This window comes from Callithrix jacchus, chromosome 8 (genome assembly GCF_049354715.1).
Source record: "Callithrix jacchus isolate 240 chromosome 8, calJac240_pri, whole genome shotgun sequence".
In the NCBI taxonomy this organism is placed as follows: Eukaryota; Metazoa; Chordata; class Mammalia; order Primates; family Cebidae; genus Callithrix; species Callithrix jacchus.
In genome coordinates this window covers 32,327,497-32,351,665 of record NC_133509.1, presented here as the reverse complement: position 1 = coordinate 32,351,665, position 24,169 = coordinate 32,327,497, and the positions used below count along the sequence as shown (strand labels likewise).

The window sequence follows — 24,169 nt, the reverse complement described above, 5'->3', positions numbered from 1 at the left end:
TGGCTCATGCCCGTAATCCCAGAACTTTGGGAGACTGAGGTGGGTGGATCACCTGAGGTCAGGAGTCCGAGATCAGCCTGACCAACATGGCGAAACCCCATCTGTACTAAACCTACAAAAATTAGCTGGCATGGTGGTGGGCACCTATAATCTCAGCTACTTGGGAGTCTGAGGCAGAGAGAATTGCTTGAACCTGGGAAGCAGAGGTTGCAGTGAGCCAAGATGGTGCCACTGCACTCCAGCCTGGGCAACAGAGCTCAAAAAATAATAATAATAATAATGAACTACCTGAGAGTGGGTAATTTAGAAAGAAGAAAAGAGGTTTAATTGGCTCATAGTTCTGCAGGCTATACAGGAAGCAGGGCTAGGGAGGCCTCAAGAAACATATATATGTCATGGCAGAAGGGGAAGAGGAAGCAGGCATGTCTTACATGGCAAGAGGAGGAGGGAGAGAGAGCAGTGGGGAGGTGCTATATATTTTTAAACAACCAGATATCATGAGAACTCACTCGCCATCATAAAAACAGCAAGGGAGAAATCTGCCCCTTTGATCCAGTCACCTCCCACCAGGCCCCTCCTCCGAAATTGGGTGTTACAATTTGATGTGAGATTTGGGCAGGGACACAAATCCAAATCATATCACCCCTGTAGTCCTAGTTACTCAGAAGGCTGAAGCAGGAGAATCTCTTGAGCCCAGGAATTCTAGGCTGCAGTGAACTATGATTGCACCTGTAAACAGCTGGTAACAAAGCAAGACCATGTCTCTAAATCTAAAAAAGAAATAACACTGAGAAATGTTTTGATACTGAGAACTTTGTTTCTTTTTTTTTGAGATGGAATTTCACTCTTGTTGCCCAGGCTGGAGTGCCATGGCATAATCTCAGCTCACCACAACCTCCCCCTCCCAGGTTTAAGCCATTCTCCTACCTCAGCCTCCCAAGTAGCTGGGATTATAGGCATGCACCACCATGGCCAGCTAATTTTGTGTATTTTAAGTAGAGATGCGGTTTCTCCATGTTGGTCAGGCTGGTCTTGAACTCCTGACATCAGGTGATCTGCCAGCCTTGGCCTCCCAAAGTGCTAAGATTACAGGCATGAGCTACCATGCCTAGCCTCAGAACTTTCTTGAAGATGTTTTCCCCCTAACTTTATTTAGGTATGAGTGACAAAAATTACATATATTTATGGTGTACAATATTATATTGTTTTGATATGTATTTACATGGTGAAAAATTGCCACAAGTGAGCTAATAAGTATGTCTATCACCTCACATAGTTATGTGTGTATATGTGGTGAGAACACTTGAGATCTATTCTCTACAAATTCCAAGTATACAATGTATTATTACTAACTTTAGTCACTATGCTGTATGTAGGTCTCCAGAAGTTATTTATATCTGAAAGTTTGTACCTTTTAACCAATATCTCCTTTTTTCCCCCTATCCCACAGTCCCTGGTAATATCATTCTACTCTCTATTACTGTGAGTTCAGCTTTTTCTTAGATTCCATATATAAGTGAGAGCATGAAGAATTTGTCTGTGTCTGGCTTATTTCATTTAGTATAATATCCTCCATGTCGTTTAAAATGGCAGGTTTTCTTCTTCGTCTTTTTTTTTTTTTGGTAGAGACAAGGTCTCACTATGATGCCCAGGCTGGTCTCCAACTCTTGGGTTCAAGCAGCTCTTCTGCCTTGGCCTCCCAAAGTACAGAGATTATAGGCATGAGCCAGCATACTCAGCCTTTCCTTGTATTTTTTAAGGCCAAATATTCCTTTGTGTATATACACCACATTTTCTTTATCCATTCATCTGTTGATAGACACTTACGTTGTTTTCATAACTCTTGAAGAGATTTTTAAATGGTGTTTAAAAGTACTATCTGGGCTGGATGCAATGGCTCATACCTGTAATCCCAGCACTGCAGGAGGCTGAGACAGGCAGATCACTTGAAGCAGAAGTTTGAGACCAGTATGGCCAACATGGTAAACCTTGTCTCTACTAAAAATGCCAAAAATTAGCCGGGTGGGTGATAGGCGTCTATAATCCCAGCTATTTGGGAGACTGAGGCACAAGAATCGTTTGAACCTGGGAGGCAGAAGTTGCAGTGAGCTGAGATCACGCCACTGCATTCCATCCAGCCTGGTGACAGAATGAGACCCTGTCTCCAAAAAAAAGAAAAGAAAAAAAGTACTCTATTAGAACTGGCACTTTGATTCGGAGTAGATAGTGTTTCTCATAGAAGACTTCACACATGTCCAAGCATGCACAAGAGCTCATTTGTTGGAGGACATTCTGTATTGTTCATATGACCCCTTATATCTCCACTCAAACTTTCTAGTAAATTAGACCTTTGCTGGGGCTTTATGCTCTGTGGTTTTACTTCATATGAGAAAGGTAAGTCCTAGAAGTAGGGCTCCTAGACTAAGCTGAAACCTAGCTCTAATTTGCATGGTTGGGTTCTTGCCCATTTTAAGTTTCAGGAGGTGCAGAGTAGTGGAAATATGTGGATGTTGTTTACATTGATCTTTGTTTCCACTTGAATTGGCATACCAGATTGCTATCGTTTTGGTCCTGTGGTAGCCTAGCATTGCCTTAAATTGTTCTGTGTGCTGCCTTTGCTCTAACAAAACACTTAAGGACTTTAGGGATAGGCAGTAAATACATATAATAAATGTAGGAGAGCCAGGCGGGATGGCTTATGCCTGTAATCCTAGCACCTTGGGAGGCCAAGGCAGGAGGATCACTTGAGCCCAGAAGCTCAAGACCAGCCTGGGCAACAGGAAGAAATTCCATCTCTACAAAAAATAAAAAAAATTAGCCAGGCATGGTGGTGCACACCTGTAGCCCCAGCCACATGGGAGGTTGAGGTGATAGGCTCACTTGAGCCTGAGGATCAAGGCTGCAGTGAGCTGTGACCACACCACTGTACTCCATCCTGGGTGACAGAGCAAGACTGTCTAAAAAAAAAAAAAAAATTTTAAATCAAAAAATAAAAAAACTGGGAAAATGAATATTTGAAAGAGGAGATAGCTATGGAATTTAACAAGAAAGATGTCTGTAATAGAGTATTTCTGTATCATATATTTATGTTCAAAATAGGTCCCTTATAAAATGTAACCCTTTTTGGTTTCCTGTGCTTATTTTAGGGGTTTGATGTAAAAGACCAATTGCTCAAGATATGCTTCTATACAACTGATAAAAATATACGGAACTTTTTGGTAGGTAAAGATGAGACTATGTAGTATACGTTTTCTAGAAAGCCTCGGTGAAAAACTTGGAAGAAAACCTTGAACAACTTTAAGTAATTTTAATGTTCAACTAATATCTAATAAGTAAAAGTGTGACAACCCCTTCATGTTTTTAAGTTCATTTGTGGTAAAAGAAAATTTGTGTTAACATACATTAACTGAAACATTCAAAATATAATTCTTGAATGGCATTTTATGTCATAACTTTTTAAAAATCTTTAATTCCCAGTACTACCTTCTTTGATAATCTTAAGACATTATTTACAATTGTGTTTGATTTTTGTAAAGTCACTGCTTTAATTTAATTACTTTTTATTCAAGGTTGAAATTCTAAAAGAAAAAAACTATTTTTCTGAAAAAGAAAAAAGAACTATAGACTTCGTGCATCAAGTTGAGAAACTTTATTTGGGACATTTCCAAGAACATATGCAAATACAGTCATTTCCCAGGTAGTTTCTTTAGTTCTCTTTTGATAATATTAAAATACTGTAGATAGTATTTAATTTGTAATTGTTAGCACAAGGTTCTTATGTGGAACTGAGCCTGCATTCTCCATGAAGATAAAATTTGTATCAGACAGAAGGGACTCAAGAGTTTTCTGTCTTTGTAATATTTGCATAATCAGTATTATGTGTTCCCCAAAAGAGTTAGATGCTCTTGAGCAGATAAAAAGGAATGATGCCTTTTTCTCCAGAATTTAAAAAAAAAAACATTTGTATCACTGTTTTTAGGTATTGGATAAACGAACAAGATTTTTTCACACACAAGTCTGTTTTGGACTCATTCCTGAAGTATGATTGTCAAGATGAATTTAACAAACAGGAACACAGAATTGTGTTAAATTGGGCTCTGTGGTGGGATCAACTAACACAAGAATCCATTCTTCTCCCCAAGATAAGTCCAGAAGGCAAGTGTGGAGAGAGCATGAAATAAAAACATAATGAATGAGGATTAAATTGGGTATTGGTATTTAAATATTTCAGTGTGTCTCAATTTTAAAATTCCTTTTGGGAAATAATATTCAGGTTCTTTAAAATGCAAGTCAATGCATTAAGACCTCTTCCTTAGAGTTTCTGGAAGGGATTTATAATGTGCTGGTAAAATTTTTAAAAATAGTTAAATGAATTGAGATTTCAGGGTTGAGTTTTCATTCCAGCTTCAAAGTGACAATCTTTATTTTTCCAAATAGTCTGAGTTTCTTGTGTAAATTGGGGATCTTTGCCACCTGATATAGGGGATCTGGGGCATAACTAATAGTAATCAACAGTAGCAATTAAGAGAGTAAAATTCAGGCTTACTATTATGGCTGAAGTTTTTACTTATTTTAAATCTATTTTTTTCTTTTCATCCTTACCCTTTTTTTTTTTTTTAAGACAGAATCTCACTCTTGTTACCCAGGCTGGTGTGCAATGGTGCGATCTTGGTTCATCACAACCTCCGCCTTCTAGGTTCAAGTGAGTCTCCTACCTCAGCTTCCCAAGTAGCTGGGACTACAGGCATGTGCCACCGTGCCTGGCTAACTTTTGTATTTCTTAGTAGAGATGGGTTTCTCCATATTGCTCAGGCTAGTCTCGAACTCTCAACCTCAGGTGATCCACCCGCTTCAGCCTCCCAAAGTCTGGGGATTACAGGCATGAGCCACTGTGCCCAGCCTCATCCTTACCCTTTTGAAACAAAGTTTTTATTAAGGGAAAGATAAGGGAAGAAAAGGGTTGAGCAGGTAAGTGAAATGTACAACTAATGCCTAAGTTTAATTTTAATGACCATAGTAATTGAAGCAACATCTAGCTCTTTGGCTGGAGTATTGATTATAAAATGAACAATGCGACCGGGCTTGGTGGTTCACACCTGTAATTCCCAGCACTTTGGGAAGCCAAGATGAGGGGATTGCTTGAGATGAGGATTTCAAGACCAGCCTAGCAACATAGTGAGACCCCTGTCTCTACAGAATTTTTTTTTTTTTTTAATTACCTGGGGGCCAGGCATGGTGGCTCATGCCTATAATCCCAGCCCTTTGGGAGACTGAGGCAGGTGGATCACCAGAGCTCAGGAGTTCAAGACCAACCTGGCCAACATTGTGAAACGCCATCTCTACTAAAATAATTAGCCAGGGTGTGGTGGCGCATGCCTGTAATCCCAGCTACTTGGGAGGTTGAAGCAGGATAATTGCTTGAACCCGGGAGGCAGAGGTTGCAGTGAGCCAAGATTATACCACTGCACTCCAACCTGGGCGACAGAGCAAGACTCCATATTAAAAAAAAATTTTTTTACCTGGGCATGGTGGCACATACCTGCACATGCCCAAAATTTTACTTGGGCATCTGAAGTAGGAGGATCACTTGAGCCCAGGAGGTCGAGGGTGCCATGAGTGCACCACTGTACTCCAGCCTGGGTAACAGAGCAAGACCCTCTCTGGAAAAAAAAAAAAAAAGGAAAATAGTAAAAGAAGCAGAGGACCTGAATAATTAATATATTATATAAATATCTGTGTCCAGATTGTTATATTTACTTGTAATTTAGTGTTACGTATCAGTAAACATAATTAATTATATTTAAAAATGTGTTCTGTTCTTCATGTAGAATACAAATCATATTCCCCTGAAGCCCTCTGGAGATACCTCACAGCTCGCCATGATTGGTTAAACATTATCCTGTGGATTGGAGAATTTCAAACCCAGCATAGTTATGCTTCACTTCCACAGAGCAAATGGCCCCTTCTGACTGTTGATGTTATTAACCAGAATACTTGCTGTAATAACTACATGAGGAATGAAATTTTAGATAAGCTGGCCAGGTATTGTAACTGTTGAATTAATCCTCAATGGGAAGAATACAAGGGAAGAGCAAGAAAAAACAATGGTATAGTTTTTCCTTTGAAATGCCATAAATCCAATACAGTATTGTTTCATATAATTATAAAATTTAAAGTACATCATCTTATAGTGAAGTTTTAAAATCATACGCATTTGGCTGGGTGTGTTGGCTCATGCATATAATCCCAGCACTTTGGAAGGCCAAGGTGGGCAGATCACCTGAGGTCAGGAGTTCAAGATAAGCCTGGTCAACATGGTGAAATCCTGTGTCTACAAAAATACAAAAATTAGTCAGACATAATGCCAGATAATCCCAACTACTCAGGAGCCTGAGGCAGGAGAATCACTTGAACCCAGGAGACACAGGTTGCAGTGAGCCAAGATGCACCACTGCCCTCCAGCCTGGGTGACAGCAAGACTCTGTCTCAAGAAGAAACAAAAAATTATATGCATTTAACATCACGTGGTAGTGAATAAGCTCTCAAGTTTTAGATGCAGGTGTCTCCCAAAACATTTTATGCACTTTGGAATAGAAATGTTAAGTTTCCAGTCGGGCTGTAAGGAGCACATGACAAGAGCTGAGATGGGGACAGTATCCTGTCTCCTGTGCTTCATGTCGCTACACGTGTGCTATGTATGGCCTTGAACTAAGAGAACTGCTGAATTAAGAACTAGGGGAAGCCAGGTGCGATGCCTCACACCTGTAATCCCAGCACTTTGGGAGGTCAAGGCAGGCGGATCACTTGAGGCCAGGACTTAGAGACCAGCCTGGCCAATATGTTAAAACCCCATCTTTACTAAAAATACAAAAATTAGCTGGGCTTGGTGGCACACGTGTGTAGTCTCAGCTACTCAGGAGGCTGAGGCAGAATAACCACTTGAACCCAGGAGTCAGAGGTTGCATTAAGCTGAAATCAAACCGTTGCACTCCAGCCTGGGCAACAGAGCAAGACTCCATCTCAAAAAAAAAAAAAAGAAAGTGAAGATTTTAAACTTTAATTCCTTTATATGGTTGAATTGAACCATATAAACTTGCCATTTATCTGAGTCAAAAGTGGCTCAATATCAACAATTTGATATGGCTCCATTTAATCTATCTTCCTAACCTGTTGAAATGGTAAAAGGAAAGCTAATAACATATATGTTAAATTTCTTAAGCATATTTGTGTTATTTTCTACTTATACTTATTGGGGTAGACTTACAGCTGTATTTTCTTCCCCAGTGTAAAGATGTGGAGAGTCAGATCCAGGGAATTTAAACGCTTTGCCCAAGCCAGTTAGTTACAGATTTAAGTCTCCTAGCCCTTGATTTTTTATTCATTCTTCTCTCCATTGCACCGAATGCTCTTGTTTTTTTACAAGTAAATATTACAGAACTTGTATGCTTACCTAATATTTTGCTTAGCATTGGTTTTTTGTTTTGTTTTGTTTTGAGATGGAGTCTTGCTCTTTCACCCAGGCTGGAGTCCAGTGGCACAATCTCGGCTCACTGCAACCTCTGCCTCCTGGGTTCAAGCAATTCTCCTGACTCAGCCTCCCGACTAATTGGGTCTACAGGTGCCTGCCATCATGCCTGGCTAATTTCTGTTTTTTAAAAAAAAACTAAAGTATATATGGTTTTAGAATTAGGAAATTAGTAAATTAATAAACTCTATACCACCAGATTAAAATCATACTACCCTGTTAGATACAGAAAAACATGTGATAAAATTCAGCCTATTTGTGATAAAAACTATTGGCAAACTAAGCATAGATGCAAACTCCTGAATTTAAAAGGGGTATCTAGAAAAATCCTCCTAGCCAGCATCGTACTTATTAGTGAAACATTGTGAGCATTCTCTTTAGATTTGGAGCAAGACGAGCCTGCTGTCAACTCTTATAAAGTTGATCTTTAAATACAATGCAGTCTTGGTAAAAATCCCAGCCAATTTGTGTGTTTGGGGGGGAGGGGCAGATTATGACATGCTGATCATAAATATTTATATAGAAATTAGAGGGTCTACTGGGTGCAGTGGCTCACACCTGTAATTCCAGCACTTTGGGAGGCTGAGGTGGGCAAATCACTTGAGGTCAGGAGTTCAAGACCAGCCTTGGCCAATATGGTGAAACCTCATCTCTACTAAAAATACAAAAATTAGCCAAGCATGGTGGCACGTACTTGTAATCCCAGCTACTCGGAAGGCTGAGGTAGGAGGATCACTTGAGCCTGGGAGGTGGAGGTTGCAGCGAGCCGAGATGGCACCACTGGACTCCAGCCTGGGGGACAGAGCAAGACCCTGCCAAAAAAAAAAAAGTATGGGAATGATTATCATAAAAGTCAAGATAGTGTCCACCTCTGGAGGTAGCAAGGGCATACAATGGGGGAGGATTATACCAAGGGCTTATAATGGTCTATAATTAGGTTAGTGGTTCCATGGTGTTTCTTTAAACTCGATATACTGGTATATATTGTATTTACTCCTTTGCTATATATTATATAACAGTAACTTTGTAAAAAGTAGTATTTACATGCAGATTTCTATTCATGTTTAGTAGTTGGTCTATTTAAATTATTGTGATGTCACATGATTTTATTGAGATATTTTGGTGAATTTCTCAATGTTTAGAGCATCCAGCTTCAAGGGTTAACCACTGTTGCCATACTGGGTAATGGTTTCCATCACAAACCAAAAAATGTAAATAGCTTGATTTAGGTTTTTAAAATAATAAAGATAACTTGAGACTGTTATTATTACCTTTAAATACTACAGTAGTGCAGAAAATTTTATTGAAATCAGCAAAATATGTGTCTGAGAACATATAGAGTAAGAACTGGCAGCATGAATTTGTAAATGATTATTTTTAAGTAATTGAGACTTAAACTGTGGTTATTTGGTGTACTCTGAACATAGCAACTTTTTAACTTGCCATCTGTAAATCTGTCCAATAGGAATGGGGTTTTTCTGGCATCTGAACTGGAAGATTTTGAATGCTTCCTCCTAAGACTAAGCCGTATTGGAGGTATAATACAGGATACCCTCCCGGTTCAAAACTACAAGACCAAAGAAGGTTGGGATTTCCATTCTCAGTTCATTCTATATTGTTTGGAGCACAGTCTGCAGCATCTTCTTTATGTCTACCTTGACTGTTACAAGTGAGTTCTGAGAATGCATTTGTCCTTGAGCAGGTCTTCACATTTTCTCTTTGCATATGACTTATCAATGTGACTTTTAGGAAAATAGTAAGCATTCACATGAGGAATACTGACCTTTTTGAAGCAGTTTTCTCCATTTCAACATTTGGTACATCTTTGAATTCAGTGCTACATTCAACAAAATGCTTATGTGTTTTTTTGGTGATATATTCTGTAGTATCTCTGTTAACCTTTTAAAGACTTGACTTTAGAATACAATGAAAGAAATGCTTTAAAAAGTTTGAGAGGAATATTCTAAAGTTTCACTTGGAGTTTTCTTTGATACTTTGATTACCAAGAGAATGCTAAACAAGTTTGATTTTATAGCAAGGAGTATTTCACTTCAAGGTATATTAGATATGCTCTAAAATTTATATTTACGTAGACACACACACACAGAGCAAGCAATACATCAGTATGTGTCTACCTGTGATCAACCTGCAGAATCATCTGTGGCCAGTGTTAATTGCTATTGGGTCAGTAATAATGATAGAAGTAGTCTTTAATATGTGAGTGTTTACAGTGTTGTCACTAAGCTAAGTACTTTATATGCACTATCTCATTTAACCTTTACAGAAACTCCTTGGGGTGGTTACTCCCGTCTCCACTTTACAGATGAAGAAACAGGATTTGAGAGAGACTAAAGTGTCTTATTTAAGGCACACAGCTAATAAGTGGAAGAGCTGATTTAATTCTACTTAATTTTTATTCCAGAGCCCACATTTGTGCACTCATAGACAACATTTTTATTTTACTTATTTTGTGTAGTAAAGACTAGGAATTGGATGGGCACAGTGGTTCACATCTGTAATTCAGCACTTTGGGAGGCCAAGGCAGGAGAATCACTTTAGCCCAAAGTTCAAGACCAGCCTGGGGAATGTAGTGGGTTTTCTGGAGTCTCACTCTGTTGCCAGGCTGGCATGCAGTGGCACGATCTTGGCTCACTGCAACCTCCACCTCCTGGGTTGAAACAATTCTCTTGACTCAACCTCCCAAGTAACTGGGACTACAGGCATGCACCACCATGCCCAGCTAATTTTTATATTTTTAGTAGAGATGGGGTTTCACCATGTTGGCCAGGATGGTCTCGATCTCTTTACCTCATAATCCACCCGCCTCAGCTTCTCAAAGTGCTGGGATTACAGGAGTGAGCCACTGTACCTGGCCTACTGGGTCTTCCTCTTTACAAAGAAGTAAAAAAGTGCCTATGCATAGTGGCATACACCTGTAGTCTCAGCTACCTGGGAAGCTGAGGAAGGAGGATTGCTTGAGCCTAGGAGATCCAGGCTGCAGTGAGCCATGTTCGTGCCACTACACTCCATCCTGGGCAACACAGTGAGACCTGGTCTCAAAAAAGTAAACAGGCCAGGCACAGTGGCTAACACCTGTAATCCCAGCACTTTGGGAGGCTGAGGCAGGTGGACCTTTTGAGGTCAGTTCCAGACCAGCCTGGCCAACATGGTGAAACCCCATCTCTACTAAAAATACAAATATTAACCCCGTGTAGCATTGTGTGCCTGTAGTCTCAGCTACTCTGGAGGCTGAGGCAGAAGAATCATTTGAACCTAGGAGACAGAGTTGCAGTGAGTTGAGATCACGCCACTGTGCTCCAACGTGGGCAACAGAGCGGCTCTGGATCTCAAAAAAAAAAAAGACTAGGAGTTCCAATAGAAGATGTATTTTTGACATGTCATATTGTTAGTCTTACTTAGAAATGTTTTCTCCAAAGCTACTGGCAAGAGAACAGATTTAAGAAGTTGTATTTTCAAAGTATGTATTCTGAGCCATAATTCCTCAGTTGTACCCTCTCTGTAGTTGTGTAAGCTCTTTGTTTTTTGTTTGCTTTGATACAGTCTCACTCTGTCACCCAGGCTGGAGTGCAGTGGCACAATCATGGCTCACTGCAGCCTCGAATTTCTAGGCTCAAGCAGTTTCCCCACCTCAGCTCCCAAGTAGCTAGAACTACAGGTGCATGCTACGACACTTGGCTTGTAAAAATTTCTTAAAAGCCTCTTATTAAGCTTGAATATGCTAAAAAGTTTTTGTTGTAAAAACCAGTGAAATATGAAGTATCTTAATATACAAGGTATCTATTTATCTGATAAAGAGTTGATTAACATAGGATGTCTCTAAAGTCTGTCTCTAAAATTGTCTGTTTCCAGATAATAAAGAATATGTAAAATATAAGAGTAGTATTTTGTGTTATATTTACTTTTTAATTCCAAGATTCTTCTTTTTAATTCTAGTCATCACCTGAGCAAACATGATTGTAACTGTCTTATTCTATATGTTAATCAAGGAAGTTTTTTTTGTTTTATATACAGACTTAGTCCTGAAAATTGTCCCTTTTTGGAAAAAAAAGAGTTACATGAAGCACATCCTTGGTTTGAATTTTTAGTTCAGTGTCGACAAGTTGCCAGTAATTTAACAGGTATGGGTATATTGTATTAAACACAGAAACTTCCTCTGGATAAATCACTGGTTTGTTGAATGCTATTAAACTTGTGGACTCTTTAAATAAGTTATTTGGCTGTGGTCAAATATCTGAACGTAATCTAGGCTTGCCCTTTAGGTAAGAAGCAGAAGGCAAAAAGGTTAGCTGCCAGCCAGCCAAGAAAAGCTAGATCTGGAACAAAGAGCTTGTGTTATTTTGTCTACTTCCCCTTAGCATCTTGCTCCAGGATTTCTCTTATCCTGCCAGTTTGTCACAGGCTGAATTGCTGCTCTCTGGTAGACTGACACCCTGTTTCCATGAAGAAGTGGTCTGTCTGCCTGTTTTGAATATTTTAGTAAGGAACTCCAAATGGACTTGAAAGAAATCCATAGTATGTGTGAGATTGTTGTGTCATCTGCAGTGGAACTGCTGATGTAGAGGCTTACTCTGGTTGTAATCAGACAGAAAAGCCTTGTTACCACTGTAGAGTTAGCTGGTGTTATCCCAGAAATATGGGAAAAGGGACAGACTAAGTGACCACAGGCAAGTAATATCAGCAGTCTTTCAGTTGCATGTAATGTCTAGTTCCTTCAAATGTAGATTTTTTTTTTTTTAATATTGTGGGTGTTGTTTTTTGGTTTCGCATGCTATGAAGTAATGTATGTTCATTGTTTAAAAAAAATTAGAAAACACAGACAACTATCAAAAAGGTAATACTGGCCAGGTGGGTGGCTCGGACCTGTAATCCCAGTGCTTTGGAAGGCATAGTGGAAGGATCACTTGAGGATAGGAGTTGAAGACCAGCCTGAACAACGTAGCAACACTCTATCTCTACAAAAGATTTTTAAAAATTAGTCAGGTGTGGCGACATGCTCCTGTATTCCTAGCAACTTGGGAGGCCGGGATGGGAGGATCACTGGAGCCCATGGGTTAGAGGATGCGGTGAGCTATGAGTATGTCACTGCACTCCAGCCTGGGTGACAGAGCAAGGCCCTATCTCTTTTTTAAAAAATAATTAAAAATAAACTTAAATACCTCCATAGGTAGATAGCCTAGGTACATAGGAAAATAACTACCCATAGGTAACCACTGATAATATTTTAATGTATTTTATTCCAGTTATCTTCACTGCATTTTTTAAAAACCTAGTCTCTATTGTATTTCATGTATACAACAAATATTTATTGAGCTCCTACCTCATGGCAGACTATTGTAAGTGCTAGTAGCAAAACAAGAACCATATGTTACTATATACTGCTTTTTTGTGTAATAACATGAGAATTTTCCCACATTCTTAAAGAAAATGGCCATTTTAAATGTTCACATAATATTTTATTGTATGGATATACCTGTATTTAATTTACTATTCTCTCTTTTTCTGACAATGAAGCCATTTTCCATATTTTTCTATTATAAGTAATAGTCTTGAATATAAAATTTTGTCCTTATTTCAGATTATTTTCTTAGTACAGATAGGTTTTGGGATATTAAATTATTGGGTCGAAAGTTATACATGGTTTTTCTTGCTTTTTTTTTGGGAGGATGGAATCTCGCTCTGTCACCCAGGCTGGAGTGCAAATGGCGCAATCTCAGCTTACTCTGCAATCTTTGCTTCCCAGGTTCAAGCGATTTTTCTGCCTCAGCCTCCCGAGTAGCTGGGACTATAGGCACATGCTGCTGTGCCCTGCCAATTTTTATATTTTTAGTAGAGACGGATTGTCACCATATTGGCCAGGCTGGTCTTGAGCTCCTGACCTTGTGATATTCCTGCCTTAGCCTCCCAAAGTGATGGGATTACCAGCATGAGCCACTGTGCCCAGCGGTTATACATGTTTTTAAGGTTCTGACTGTAAGACAGATTGCTTTCCAAGGGAGTTGTACAATTTTATTGTAAGTCCCAGTCTCTACTTGCTCTGAGTAGCTCTAATGCTTGATGATTTTTTTTAAATTATTACTAATTTGATAGGTGATATATGGCATCTAATTACTTAATTTGCATTTCTTTGTTGCTAGTGAATTATGTAGTTTTATGTGTCAGGCATTTATATTTTCTCCTTCATAAATTTGTTATTTCTTTTGTCCATTTATCTGTTAAAGTCAGTATTTTTGGCATTGATTTGTATGAGCTCTTTGTTGAGGACAAACTTAGCAACTCTTTAGGTTGTCATTTGTTAGAATTTTTCCCTCAGTTCATTGTTATCTTTCAATTTTGTTTAAACAGAAGTTTTTACTTTTATGTAGAGATATCTTTCATTTTTTTCCTCTGTGATGTTTTCCCATTGCTTTTAAACTTAGAAGGACCCCTTTTTTTTTTTTTAACTGTGGATAGTTAAAAATTTATGTTATTGGCTAGGCATGGTGGCTCACGCCTGTAATTGCAGCACTTTGGGAGGCCAGGGCGAGCAGATCTCGAGGTCAGGAGATCAAGACCATCCTGGCTAACATGGTGAAACCCTGTCTTTACTAAAAATACAAAAAATTAGCCAGGTATGGTGGCATGAAATTGTAATCCCAGCTACTCGGGAAGCTGAAGTAGGAAAATTGCCTGAATCCGCGAGATGGTGGTTACAGTGAGCTGAGATCACACCGTTGCACTCTAGCCTGGGCTACAGAGCAAGACTCCGTCTCAAAAAAATTGGTATTTTTCTCACATAATTCTTAATTTAGTATTTATCCCTCTTAAGGAGAAAAACGCTCTGTTTTATTTTCCAGATCCCAAACTGATCTTCCAGGCCAGCCTTGCAAACGCTCACATTTTGATTCCCACTAATCAGGCCAGTGTAAGCAGTATGCTACTGGAAGGACATACCCTCCTAGCCCTTGCTACTACGATGTATGCTCCTGGGGGTGTCAGCCAGGTATGGACAGCACTTTATAATAAAATAGGACTGATTTTTAAATTTAGCAGAATTATCTATGGATTGTCTGAATCTCAGTTGATATTAAAATATAACTATATTCAAGTATTTCATTAGATTACAGAGCAGAGGACAAGGCTGAATTTTAAAATTTAATATCTTGGCCGGGTGCAGTGGCTCCCTCCTGTAATCCCAGCACTTTGGGAGGCCGAAGAAGATGAATTGCTTGAGCCCTGGAGTTTGCAACCAGCCTGCCCAACATCGTGAAATGCCTTCTCTACTAAAAATACAAAAAAACATAGCTGGGCATCGTGGTGCATGCCTATAATCCCAGCTACTCTGGAGGCTGAGGCATGAGAATCACTTGAACCTAAGAGGTGGAGGTTGTAGTGAGCCGAGATGGCGCCATTGCACTCCAGCCCCGGCTACAGAGTGAGACTCCATCTCAAAAAAAAAAAAAGAAAAAAAGAAATGTATATGTCATCTTCAGTTCAAAGGGAATGAAGGCAGGCATGGTGGCTCAGGTTTGTAATCCCAGCCCTTTGAGAGTCCAAGGTGGTGGATCACTTGAGTCCAGGAGTTTGAGACCAGCCTGGGCAACATGGTAAAACCTCCATCTCTACAAAAAAAAAAAAATCAAAAAATTAGCTGGCCATGATGGCATGCTCCTGTAGTCCCAGCTACATGGGTGGCTGAGGCAGGAGGATCGCTTGAGCCAGGGAAGTCGAGGCTGTAGTAAACCAGGATTACACCACTGCATTCCAGCCTGGGTGACAAAGTGAGACCCTGTCTCATAAAAAAGGGAGGAGGAAATGAATATGTTATATAGAGTTTTTTGTTTTTTTAGTTTTCCAATACTCCAGATTTGTTTTCAGAATACAATTAGGATCTGATTGCTTCTGGGAGTAAGAATACTTTAGATCTGTAACTTAAGAATTACTCTCTACTATTTGCTCTCTTAGATCAAAAGAAATCATAATCTTCAGCTACCCATAAACTCTGTTGTAGGTTCCTAGTGCAAATGTGCCCATCTTTGCTTTTTAGAAGTAGACTTGCCTGTTTAGAGGGCAATTAAGGAGTGTTTAATATCTAATCTTCAAAAGTTTCTTACTGGTGCTAGCTTAACTTAATACCACCTTTTTTAGATTGCTGCAGTATACCTTAACTTATGCAAATATTTTTTCCTCTATTTTTTGTCACCTGTCAGAAATTAGAGTCACAGGATAACTTTAGAGTTCAGTGAAAAGTCATCTAGTTGAGTAGTTTGTAAATACTTTAAATTATTTATTAGTGAATTAAATATTGGCAGAGCCATTTTTCAGTTTCTTCACATACAATTTGAAAACCACTGATCTAGCTGAACTTCCTAATTTTGCAGATGTGGAAACAAAGACCTGATGTTAAATATCTAACTAAGGTCACATAGTTAGTTTGTCTTAGAACCAGAACTAGAACTGTTAACTTATAACTACTTGTCTAGTGCTATATTCGCTACCACATACTTTCTCAAGCTAATCTTGTTCCACAGCGTTCTTGGGAAAAAAAGACGAAGGGGAAAATGCTACTCTCCAACCTGTTATCTGTCTTTTTACTTAGGTTGTTCAGAATGAAGAAAATGAAAACTGTATGAAGAAAGTGGATCCCCAGCTACTGAAGATGGCATTAACTCCTTACCCCAAGCTAAAAACTGCTCTTTTCCCACAGTGCACTCCTCCTAGTGTCCTGCCATCTGATATTACACTCTACCATCTTATTCAGGTAAGTATTTAGGTGGCTAATATTTAGGTCTATCAGAGTTCAGCCAGGAAAACAGAAATCACTCTAGGTCTTTCAACTGGAGAGCATTTAATGTAGGGAATTACTTATACAGCATAATGGCAGAACAGAGAAACCAAATGTGATAGTGAGACAAACCAAAAATAGCAAAATAGGAAGCCATCATCACCCCTAAGCCTGCAAGAACAATGCAAAAAAGTGATGTTACCAGAATCCAGAAGCTGGAACCATCTCTGGGAGCTAAATTAACAACGAGGCTGCCTAATGGGAACTAAGAGCATAGAGTATGGGGGTAAAAACTTGGTGGAGATGCCCCAGGAAAGAATGGGGAGAGTATCTTGGCTGCTTCCTTTTTCCCATCTTTAGTCTCCCACAGTATCTTTTGTGGCTATATTTATCTGGTAGCCAAAGGGCAAAGGAGCTTGGGATATACAGCTTCCTGCAATGCTGAGCAGAGTGGGAAGGGTGGAGGTGGGTCATAGCAAACAGTTGACTAACATACCTGTCTGCTGCTTTCATCAAAAGTCTCTCCGTTATGCCACTTTTAACTTCTATCTCTTCTTAGTGAATCAGGGATGTTTGTTTAAATCAATGCTTTTTAATCTTTTTTGAATCTCTAAGAATGTGAGAAAGCTATAAACCCTCTACCCAGAAAAATTACACATGTGTGTATAATTGTACCTACATTTCAAAGTGATTCACAGACTCCCTGAAGCCTATTCAGGGATCCTGGGTTAAGAATACCTTCCTTTGACCATTTCTCATTTTGAAAGGCTTTTCCTTTTTTCCCTGAATACACATATTCTCATAGTATCTTCAACTCAACATAAGGTTTATAATTCTATAACGGGGCCAGGTGCAGTAACCCAACACTTTGGGAGGCCCAGGTGGGCAGATCACTTGTGGTCAGGAGTTAGAGACCAACCTAGCCAACATAGTGAAACCCCATCTCTACTAAAAATACAAAAACTAGCCAGGCATGGTGGCATGTGCCTTTAGTCCCAGCTACTCAGAAGGCTGAGGCAGGAGAATGGCTTGAACCTGGGAGGCAGAAGTTGCAGTGAGCCAAGATCACACCATTGCACTCCAGCCTGGGCAACAGAACAAGATTCTGTTTCAAAATAATAATAATTCTATAAAAGCATAAAATCTCTCTTACTGTAGTGTGAAGTGTGTAGTGTACTGTAGTGTGAAGACTGCTTACAGTATCAACTGGTGCTGCTCAAAAGTGTGGCCAACACTTGTAAACTGCTTGTTGCTGGAATGTGGTAAGATTAGTATCTTGCACCAAAATGTCTGTCTGCTGTGTCACTAAGTACACTGTTTAGTTCAGTAGGGTTTTTTTTTTTTTGGTAGCAAGACTTTCTTGAAGAAGTAAGCAGTATTCTGGATTTATACTGACAGAGGTGTCTCATCTTGTTTTAGACCACCACTTCAAGTAGCACTGGTACAAATGATAAGTGGATTACGTAAAAACATAGTTTCACTGGGAAAGCACAGGTCACAGATGCCCCTGTGTCTTGTGTTTTTCCCAGGCAAAACAAAACAGAAAAACATAGTTTCACTATGTAAGGTAGTTTGAATCAGCTTGAAACACAAGTGGTTTCACGTTCTTTTTTCTGTTTTTAGGTGGACTTATTTAATTTTTTAGTGGTTATTTTAGGAAAAGTATTCCTTCTTTAATAGATCACAACTTCTTCCTTAGTTTTAAATCAAAACTACTCTTTTTTTGGGCCATCCAAATCCTGACTTAATAGTTCTGTTTTTTTCTGTATTCTTCCCACCAGCTGTTTAAGAACTTTGCTGAATATTTGGCCTGGAAAAATTCCAAACAACCACTACTTGCTGCTGCTGGCAAACCTTTTCTGATTGACTTGACCTTGGTCTGCTATTTTTTTTCTTTGTTGTTGATGTTGTTGCTCATCACATTCCTTCAACCATTTATCTTGTTTTTTCTTTCTCTTTTCCTTTTCTTCCCTACCCTGCTTCTAGCTCATCTTGTCATGTTTACATGGTAACATTTTCTAGTCTTTTAGCCCTCTTGGTTTTTTATTCCAAAAGCATTTCTGAAGCCCATTTTACTTTATAATTGATGCTTCCTCCACCAAAAGAGAATAGACTTTGCAGACGTAGTTTGACATAAAGAGAGTCTTTAAAAGTAACATAAACAGTTCTATTTTAATTAAAAATATAAAGCTGTCTTATAATTCTATTTTTAGCTGTGTTTAAAGAATTTATGTCCAGAATGACAAGCCTTAAATTGCCTTGGAAAGGGGGGCAGACTGCCTCTAAAGTCCTTTCATGTAATTTTGTTTACCTACTTTAGAATCAGTGAACTTCTAATTTTGTTTAACTTTTCCCCTTTTTCAGTCATTATCACCCTTTGATCCTAGCAGATTGTTTGGCTGGCAGTCTGCTAACACACTAGCTATAGGAGGTAAGTCATCATGAGTACTTCTTGAGGCGTGTTTTAGCAATGTTAACTATAGAAGTTCATATATGTAAAGCCAATCTAGTTTTCTCATTGCTTTTTATTTTAAAAGTAAAGGTGTTTTCCAATGGAAAAATAGTTTGCAGAAGACAGAATTGAAAACGTATTGTGCGTTAAAAGTCAATGTATTACGTTATAGTGCTATACTTGCTGAGAAATGTAATGTGTAACTATTTGCTTGTATTTCTTTCTTTGAAAAAATTATTCTTAATTTCCATCATAGTATCAAAAAGATTAAGGGCATAGGTGTCAGCATTAAACAAATCCTGGCCCTACCATGTAATTAATACCTGTATGACCTTGATCATGTGATCTAACTTCTTTAACTCTCTATAAAATAAGATTAATCACAGTGACCACCTAACACATTACTATGAGAATAAAAGGAGGCAAGGCATTTAAGTACCAGATTGACACACACTGCTGTCCTAGAAAGACCATAAGACTTTCTCTGATTTATTTTTCTTAAACTCTGTTTTTTCTGTTTCTCTTTTATCTTTAATATCATGTTACCTATGGTGCCTCTGCCTATATTACACTAAATTAGGCTTTGCATTAGTACTTTGTACATAGTATGTGCCCCACAAATACTTATTGACATACATAAAAATGAATTTCTTAGTGTACGTTCTACAAGTTCATTCTGATATATAGAATTTACCTAATGCCCAGAATCCAGTATATGCCAAGCCTGTAATAGATGTTCAGTAAATATTTGTTGAATGCTGAAAAAAGTAGTGCTTATTGCATTATCAAATAGAAGTACCCTTTATCAGTGAAGTTACTAGAGAGTAGACAAAATCCCCTCTTCTGTTGTGATGGCTCCAGCTCTTGTCACTTAGGTGGCAACTTGACCTCTTAGAGATTGAGCATTCTGCCAGGTAGAGTAGGGGCACAGAGAAGTTGGAAGCATGTTCCCTGCCGTTTTTGGAAGTTTAAAACATATTTGAGGAAATAAAGCACAAAGTAAATGAAACTGTTATGAAAATATAATACATATTTATAAAATTGGAAAAACTGTAATTAGAATGTTCACTTCTTTTTTTATATGGTTTTACCACTTAACAGGGATGGAAGAAGACTGGTGACTTGGCTTCTATACCAGGCCAGAGTAAAATTTCCTTTTAGATTGAATTTTCTCTTATACACAGTCTCCACACTAAGCCCCAAACTGCTAAAAAAGTATGGTCCTATTTGAATAAAAAACTCGAGTGCTCATTTCAGTACTGTATTCCTTACACACACTCAGCAAATATTTAATGAATGGCTTTATATGTAATACAAGTTGCCATAGTCACTCTGTTCTCACAAAAAATACAAATAGGGCATGTGACAGTTTGTTTAATCTCAAAGAGGGAAATGTACTTTGAAGTAAGACCTTTGTAAGATGACAGATACCTCCAGGGTCTTCAAGCATTTTTTTTTAGGAATCAGGTCACAATATTAAAAGTCCTTGGAATTTCATGAGAAGATACAACTTATTTGAAAAATAAGTTTTGATTTTGAAAACAAGAGCAGATATACTGTTTTTCAGAACTGGTTTCTGGAACCAGATCCCAATGTTGTCTTTTTTGAAAAATAAGTGGTTAAGACGCAATTGAACAGTACTTGACAGGAATGGCTATTTCATTCTAACTGGAGTCAAGACGGTGAAAGAAAAATTTGAAAATTAGCCAGGCATGGTCATGTGTGCCTACAGTCCTACAGGAGGCTGAGGCAAGAGGATTGCTTGAGTTAAGGAAGTCAAAGCTGCAGTGAGTGTGGTCATGCCACAGCTCTCCAGCCTGGGCAACAGAGCAAGACCCTATGTCAAAAAAAAAGACACCTATTGGAGAAGGGAAAGTGAGTTGGCTTTGGTGAATAGAGGACTCATGTAAGTATGTTAAAAGGGGTTTTGTTGCATAATGACCTTTGTGAATGAATTTAAAAGCTCTTTTTGCAGATATTCAACAGATTTTTTTTTTTTTGAGATGGAGTCTCACTCTTGTTGCCCAGGCTGGAGTGCACTGGTGTGATCTCTGTTCACCACAACCTCCGTCTCCTGGGTTCAAGCAATTCTCCTGCCTCAGCCTCCCAAATAGCTGGGACTATAGGTGCCCACCACCACGCCCACGCCCAGCTAATTTTTGTATTTTTATTAGAGAAGGGGTTTCACCATGTTGGCCAGGATGATCTTGATCTCCTGACCTTGTGATCCGCCCGCCTCAGCCTCCCAAAGTGCTGGGATTACAGGCGTTAGCCACCATGCTCGTCCTCTGCTCCATTTTTCTGTGTGTCTGTTTTTCTGCCCATACCATAAGGTATTACTTACTATATCTTTGCAATAGATTTTGAGAACAGGTAGTGATGCCTCTAGCTTTGTTTTGTTCTTTTTGCTCAGGTTTGTTTTGCCTATTCAGGGTCTTTTGTGGTTCCATATGAATTTTAGGATTGTGTTTTCTATTTATGTGAAAAATATCATTGGAATTTTGATAGATTACAATAAATCTATAGATAGCTTTGGATAGTATGAACGTTTTAACAATATTAATCTTCCAATTCATGAACTTGGGCTGTTTGTATCTTCAATTCCTTTAGTAATTTTTTTTTTTTTTGAGACAGTCTCATTCTGTTGCCCAGGCTGAAGTGCAGTGGTGTGATCATAGATCACTGCAGCCTCAACCTCCTGGGCTCAAGAGATTCTCCCACTTCAGCCTCCCAAGGCCTCCTCAGTAGCTGGGATTACAGGCATGTGCCACCATGCCCAGCTAATTTTGTACTTTTAGTAGAGACAGGGCTTCTTCATGTTGGTCAGGCTGGTCTTGAACTCCTGTCCTCAGGTGATTTGCCTACCTTCTAAAGTGTTGGGAATACAGGCCTGAGCCACTGCCCCTGGCCTCAAATACACACTTTAATGACTCTAAAGCCCTATTACCTCCGAGATAATAGACTTGCCAGACTACAGACTTCTACCTCTGGAAACAGTGTCCTCAAATGAAATCAGTTGGGACAACTTCTAAAGTTACTACTTTTTAAATCAGTTTTACACATTCAACCAACCAGAATGGCTCTAGCTCTCCCACAGTTGTCCCAAAATAAGCATGTAGATTGCCTCTAAGGAGATACTTCTGGATCTGCCTTCTAATTTCCCCAGCAGGTGCTCCTCCATTGGTTTAGGGATGTTATAGATACTGGGATATAGATATAGGGATGTCATAGATACTGGCAATTCTCCCCGCAATCATATATTAGCATCTGTAATAATAGATGTAATGAGCTGTGGCCAGAAAGACCCAAACGGAAAGAAGACATCCCTCTGTACCCCAGTAGTCACTGAGCCTTATTCCACTGGCAGGCAGACCCTCCCAGGCCTCTGCCAAAGCTGTAGTTCAAAGATGACAGCACTCATAGGAGGAAGATTCCCTTAACAAAATATCATGGAGCACTCCAGCTGGCACAGTCCTCCAAGATCATCTAGCCCAATTTGCTTATTTTACTTATGAGAACACAAAAGCCCAGAGAGGAGAGATTTCAAAGTACTCAGGAAGTTAGAGACAAGCAGCTCTAGAGTATTAATTGTGGATCCTAAGAGAGTCTCTCAACAGAAAAAAAGCTACTAAATTTACAGGTAAGTTTAGTAGGAAAGTAGGAGGAGCATCATTTCTTACCAGAGTTTTTATGCAACTTCTCAAGTACACATCTTTATATAAAATGAAGGCTACCTCTATACATTGAAGTAAAATAAAATTATTAGACTTTGGTAGGTTCAAAGTGATACATAGTGATGCAAAATGATTATAGCAATCAGTTTTATCATTAGAGAGTTAAGTTTTCCATGTGAAAATCCAAAATTACTCATGGTGAGGTACAGGGAATTAATAATGTTTCACTTACCCCCGCCAGATGCATGGAGTCATCTCCCACATTTCTCTAGCCCTGACCTGGTTAATAAATATGCTATAGTGGAACGTCTGAATTTTGCTTATTATTTACATCATGGACGACCATCATTTGCGTTTGGTACTTTTCTGGTCCAGGAATTAATCAAGAGCAAGAATCCCAAGCAGCTGTGAGTATTTAAAATATAATTTTGAAGGCCAGGCGCGGTGGCTCACGCCTATAATCCCAACACTTCGGGAGGCCAAGGCGGGTGGATCACGAGGTCAAGAGATCGAGACCATCCTGGTCAACCAGGTGAAACCCCGTCTCTACTAAAAAAAAATTAAAAAATTAGCTGGGCACAGTGGTGCGTGCCTGTAGTCCCAGCTACTTGGGAGGCTGAGGCAGGAGAATTGCTTGAACCGAGAAGGCAGGGGTTGCGGTGAGCCGAGATTGTGCCATTGCACTCCAGTCTGGGTAACAACAGCGAAACTCCATCGCAAAAAAAAAAAAAAAATATATATATATATATATATATATATATATATATAAAATATAATTTTGGTTGGGTACAGTGGTTCACACCTGTAATCCCAGCACTTTGGGAAGCAGGAGGATCACTTGAGCCCAGGAGTTCAAGGAGGCGTACTCTAGCCTGGGCAACAGTGAGACTCTTCTACTAAAAAAAATAATAGATAATTTTTATTATTAGAAAAAGGCATATTTGTGTAACATTTTACACATACATTGAAAAGCATACTGGAAACATACCACAGTTAACAGTGATTACATTTGAATGGTGATTGTTGTTACGGTTTTAATTTGTGCTTCCTTGCATGTCCCAAGTTTTTGGCATTTAGTGTATGTGATTTCTGTTAATTGGAAAAAAGATAAATGTATTTTGAAAATTAATAAAATTTAAAATCATACAGGAGCTTGTCAAGTTTTAGCAGTTAAAGAGGGAATTCCAGGGAAGGGATAACATTAGGACAAATACCTAATGCATGCAGGGCTTAAAACCTACATGATAGGTACAGCAAATGGGTTGATAGGTACAGCAAACTTCCATGGCACATGTATACCAATGTAACCTGCACGTTCTGCACATGTATCCCAGGACTTAAAGTAAAATTTTTTAAAAGGGGAATTCTATGATGAGATTTGGATTCGATATTTAATATCTTTAATAATTCATTTAATTATTCATTTTTATAAAGCACAGGATTGAGAAGAGCATTTAACAGCTAAATATAGATTTCCTTTATTAGTTTGTTTTATAACTAACAAAGTAATACCTTTTTTATGGTAAAATGTTCAAGTAGTTCAGAAAGGTGAAAATGAAAGATAAAAGTCTCTCAGCCTCCCTTTCCACATGGTAAAAACATGGTTAATTATTTCTTGTGTGTCTTTCCAGAAATTTTCTATTCCTATAAAAGGCCTATGTGAGTTCTTTAAAATGTGCTTTATGATGTCAAGCTTAAATTTAAGTGGCTTTAATATTCTTGGTAGTTTGTATACA

The 24,169-nt window shown here is 38.8% G+C and overlaps 1 protein-coding gene across 14 annotated transcripts in view; it reads left to right on the top strand.

Moving 5' to 3' along the window:
• Positions 1–24,169, top strand: part of SPG11 (SPG11 vesicle trafficking associated, spatacsin) — a 97,198-nt gene that overhangs the window by 36,045 nt on the left and 36,984 nt on the right. For all 14 annotated transcript variants that reach the window (XR_013520914.1, XR_013520912.1, XR_013520913.1 and 11 more), the window contains 10 exons: positions 3,147–3,218; positions 3,570–3,697; positions 3,980–4,155; positions 5,829–6,042; positions 8,991–9,194; positions 11,558–11,664; positions 14,380–14,525; positions 16,122–16,283; positions 18,672–18,738; positions 22,675–22,840. Coding sequence is in view for 8 of the 14 variants with exons in the window: in XM_054239567.2 (XP_054095542.2) it covers positions 3,147–3,218; positions 3,570–3,697; positions 3,980–4,155; positions 5,829–6,042; positions 8,991–9,194; positions 11,558–11,664; positions 14,380–14,525; positions 16,122–16,283; positions 18,672–18,738; positions 22,675–22,840 (1,442 nt within the window). In the remaining 6 variants the exon portion in view is untranslated. The remainder of the gene's footprint in view (positions 1–3,146; positions 3,219–3,569; positions 3,698–3,979; positions 4,156–5,828; positions 6,043–8,990; positions 9,195–11,557; positions 11,665–14,379; positions 14,526–16,121; positions 16,284–18,671; positions 18,739–22,674; positions 22,841–24,169) is intronic.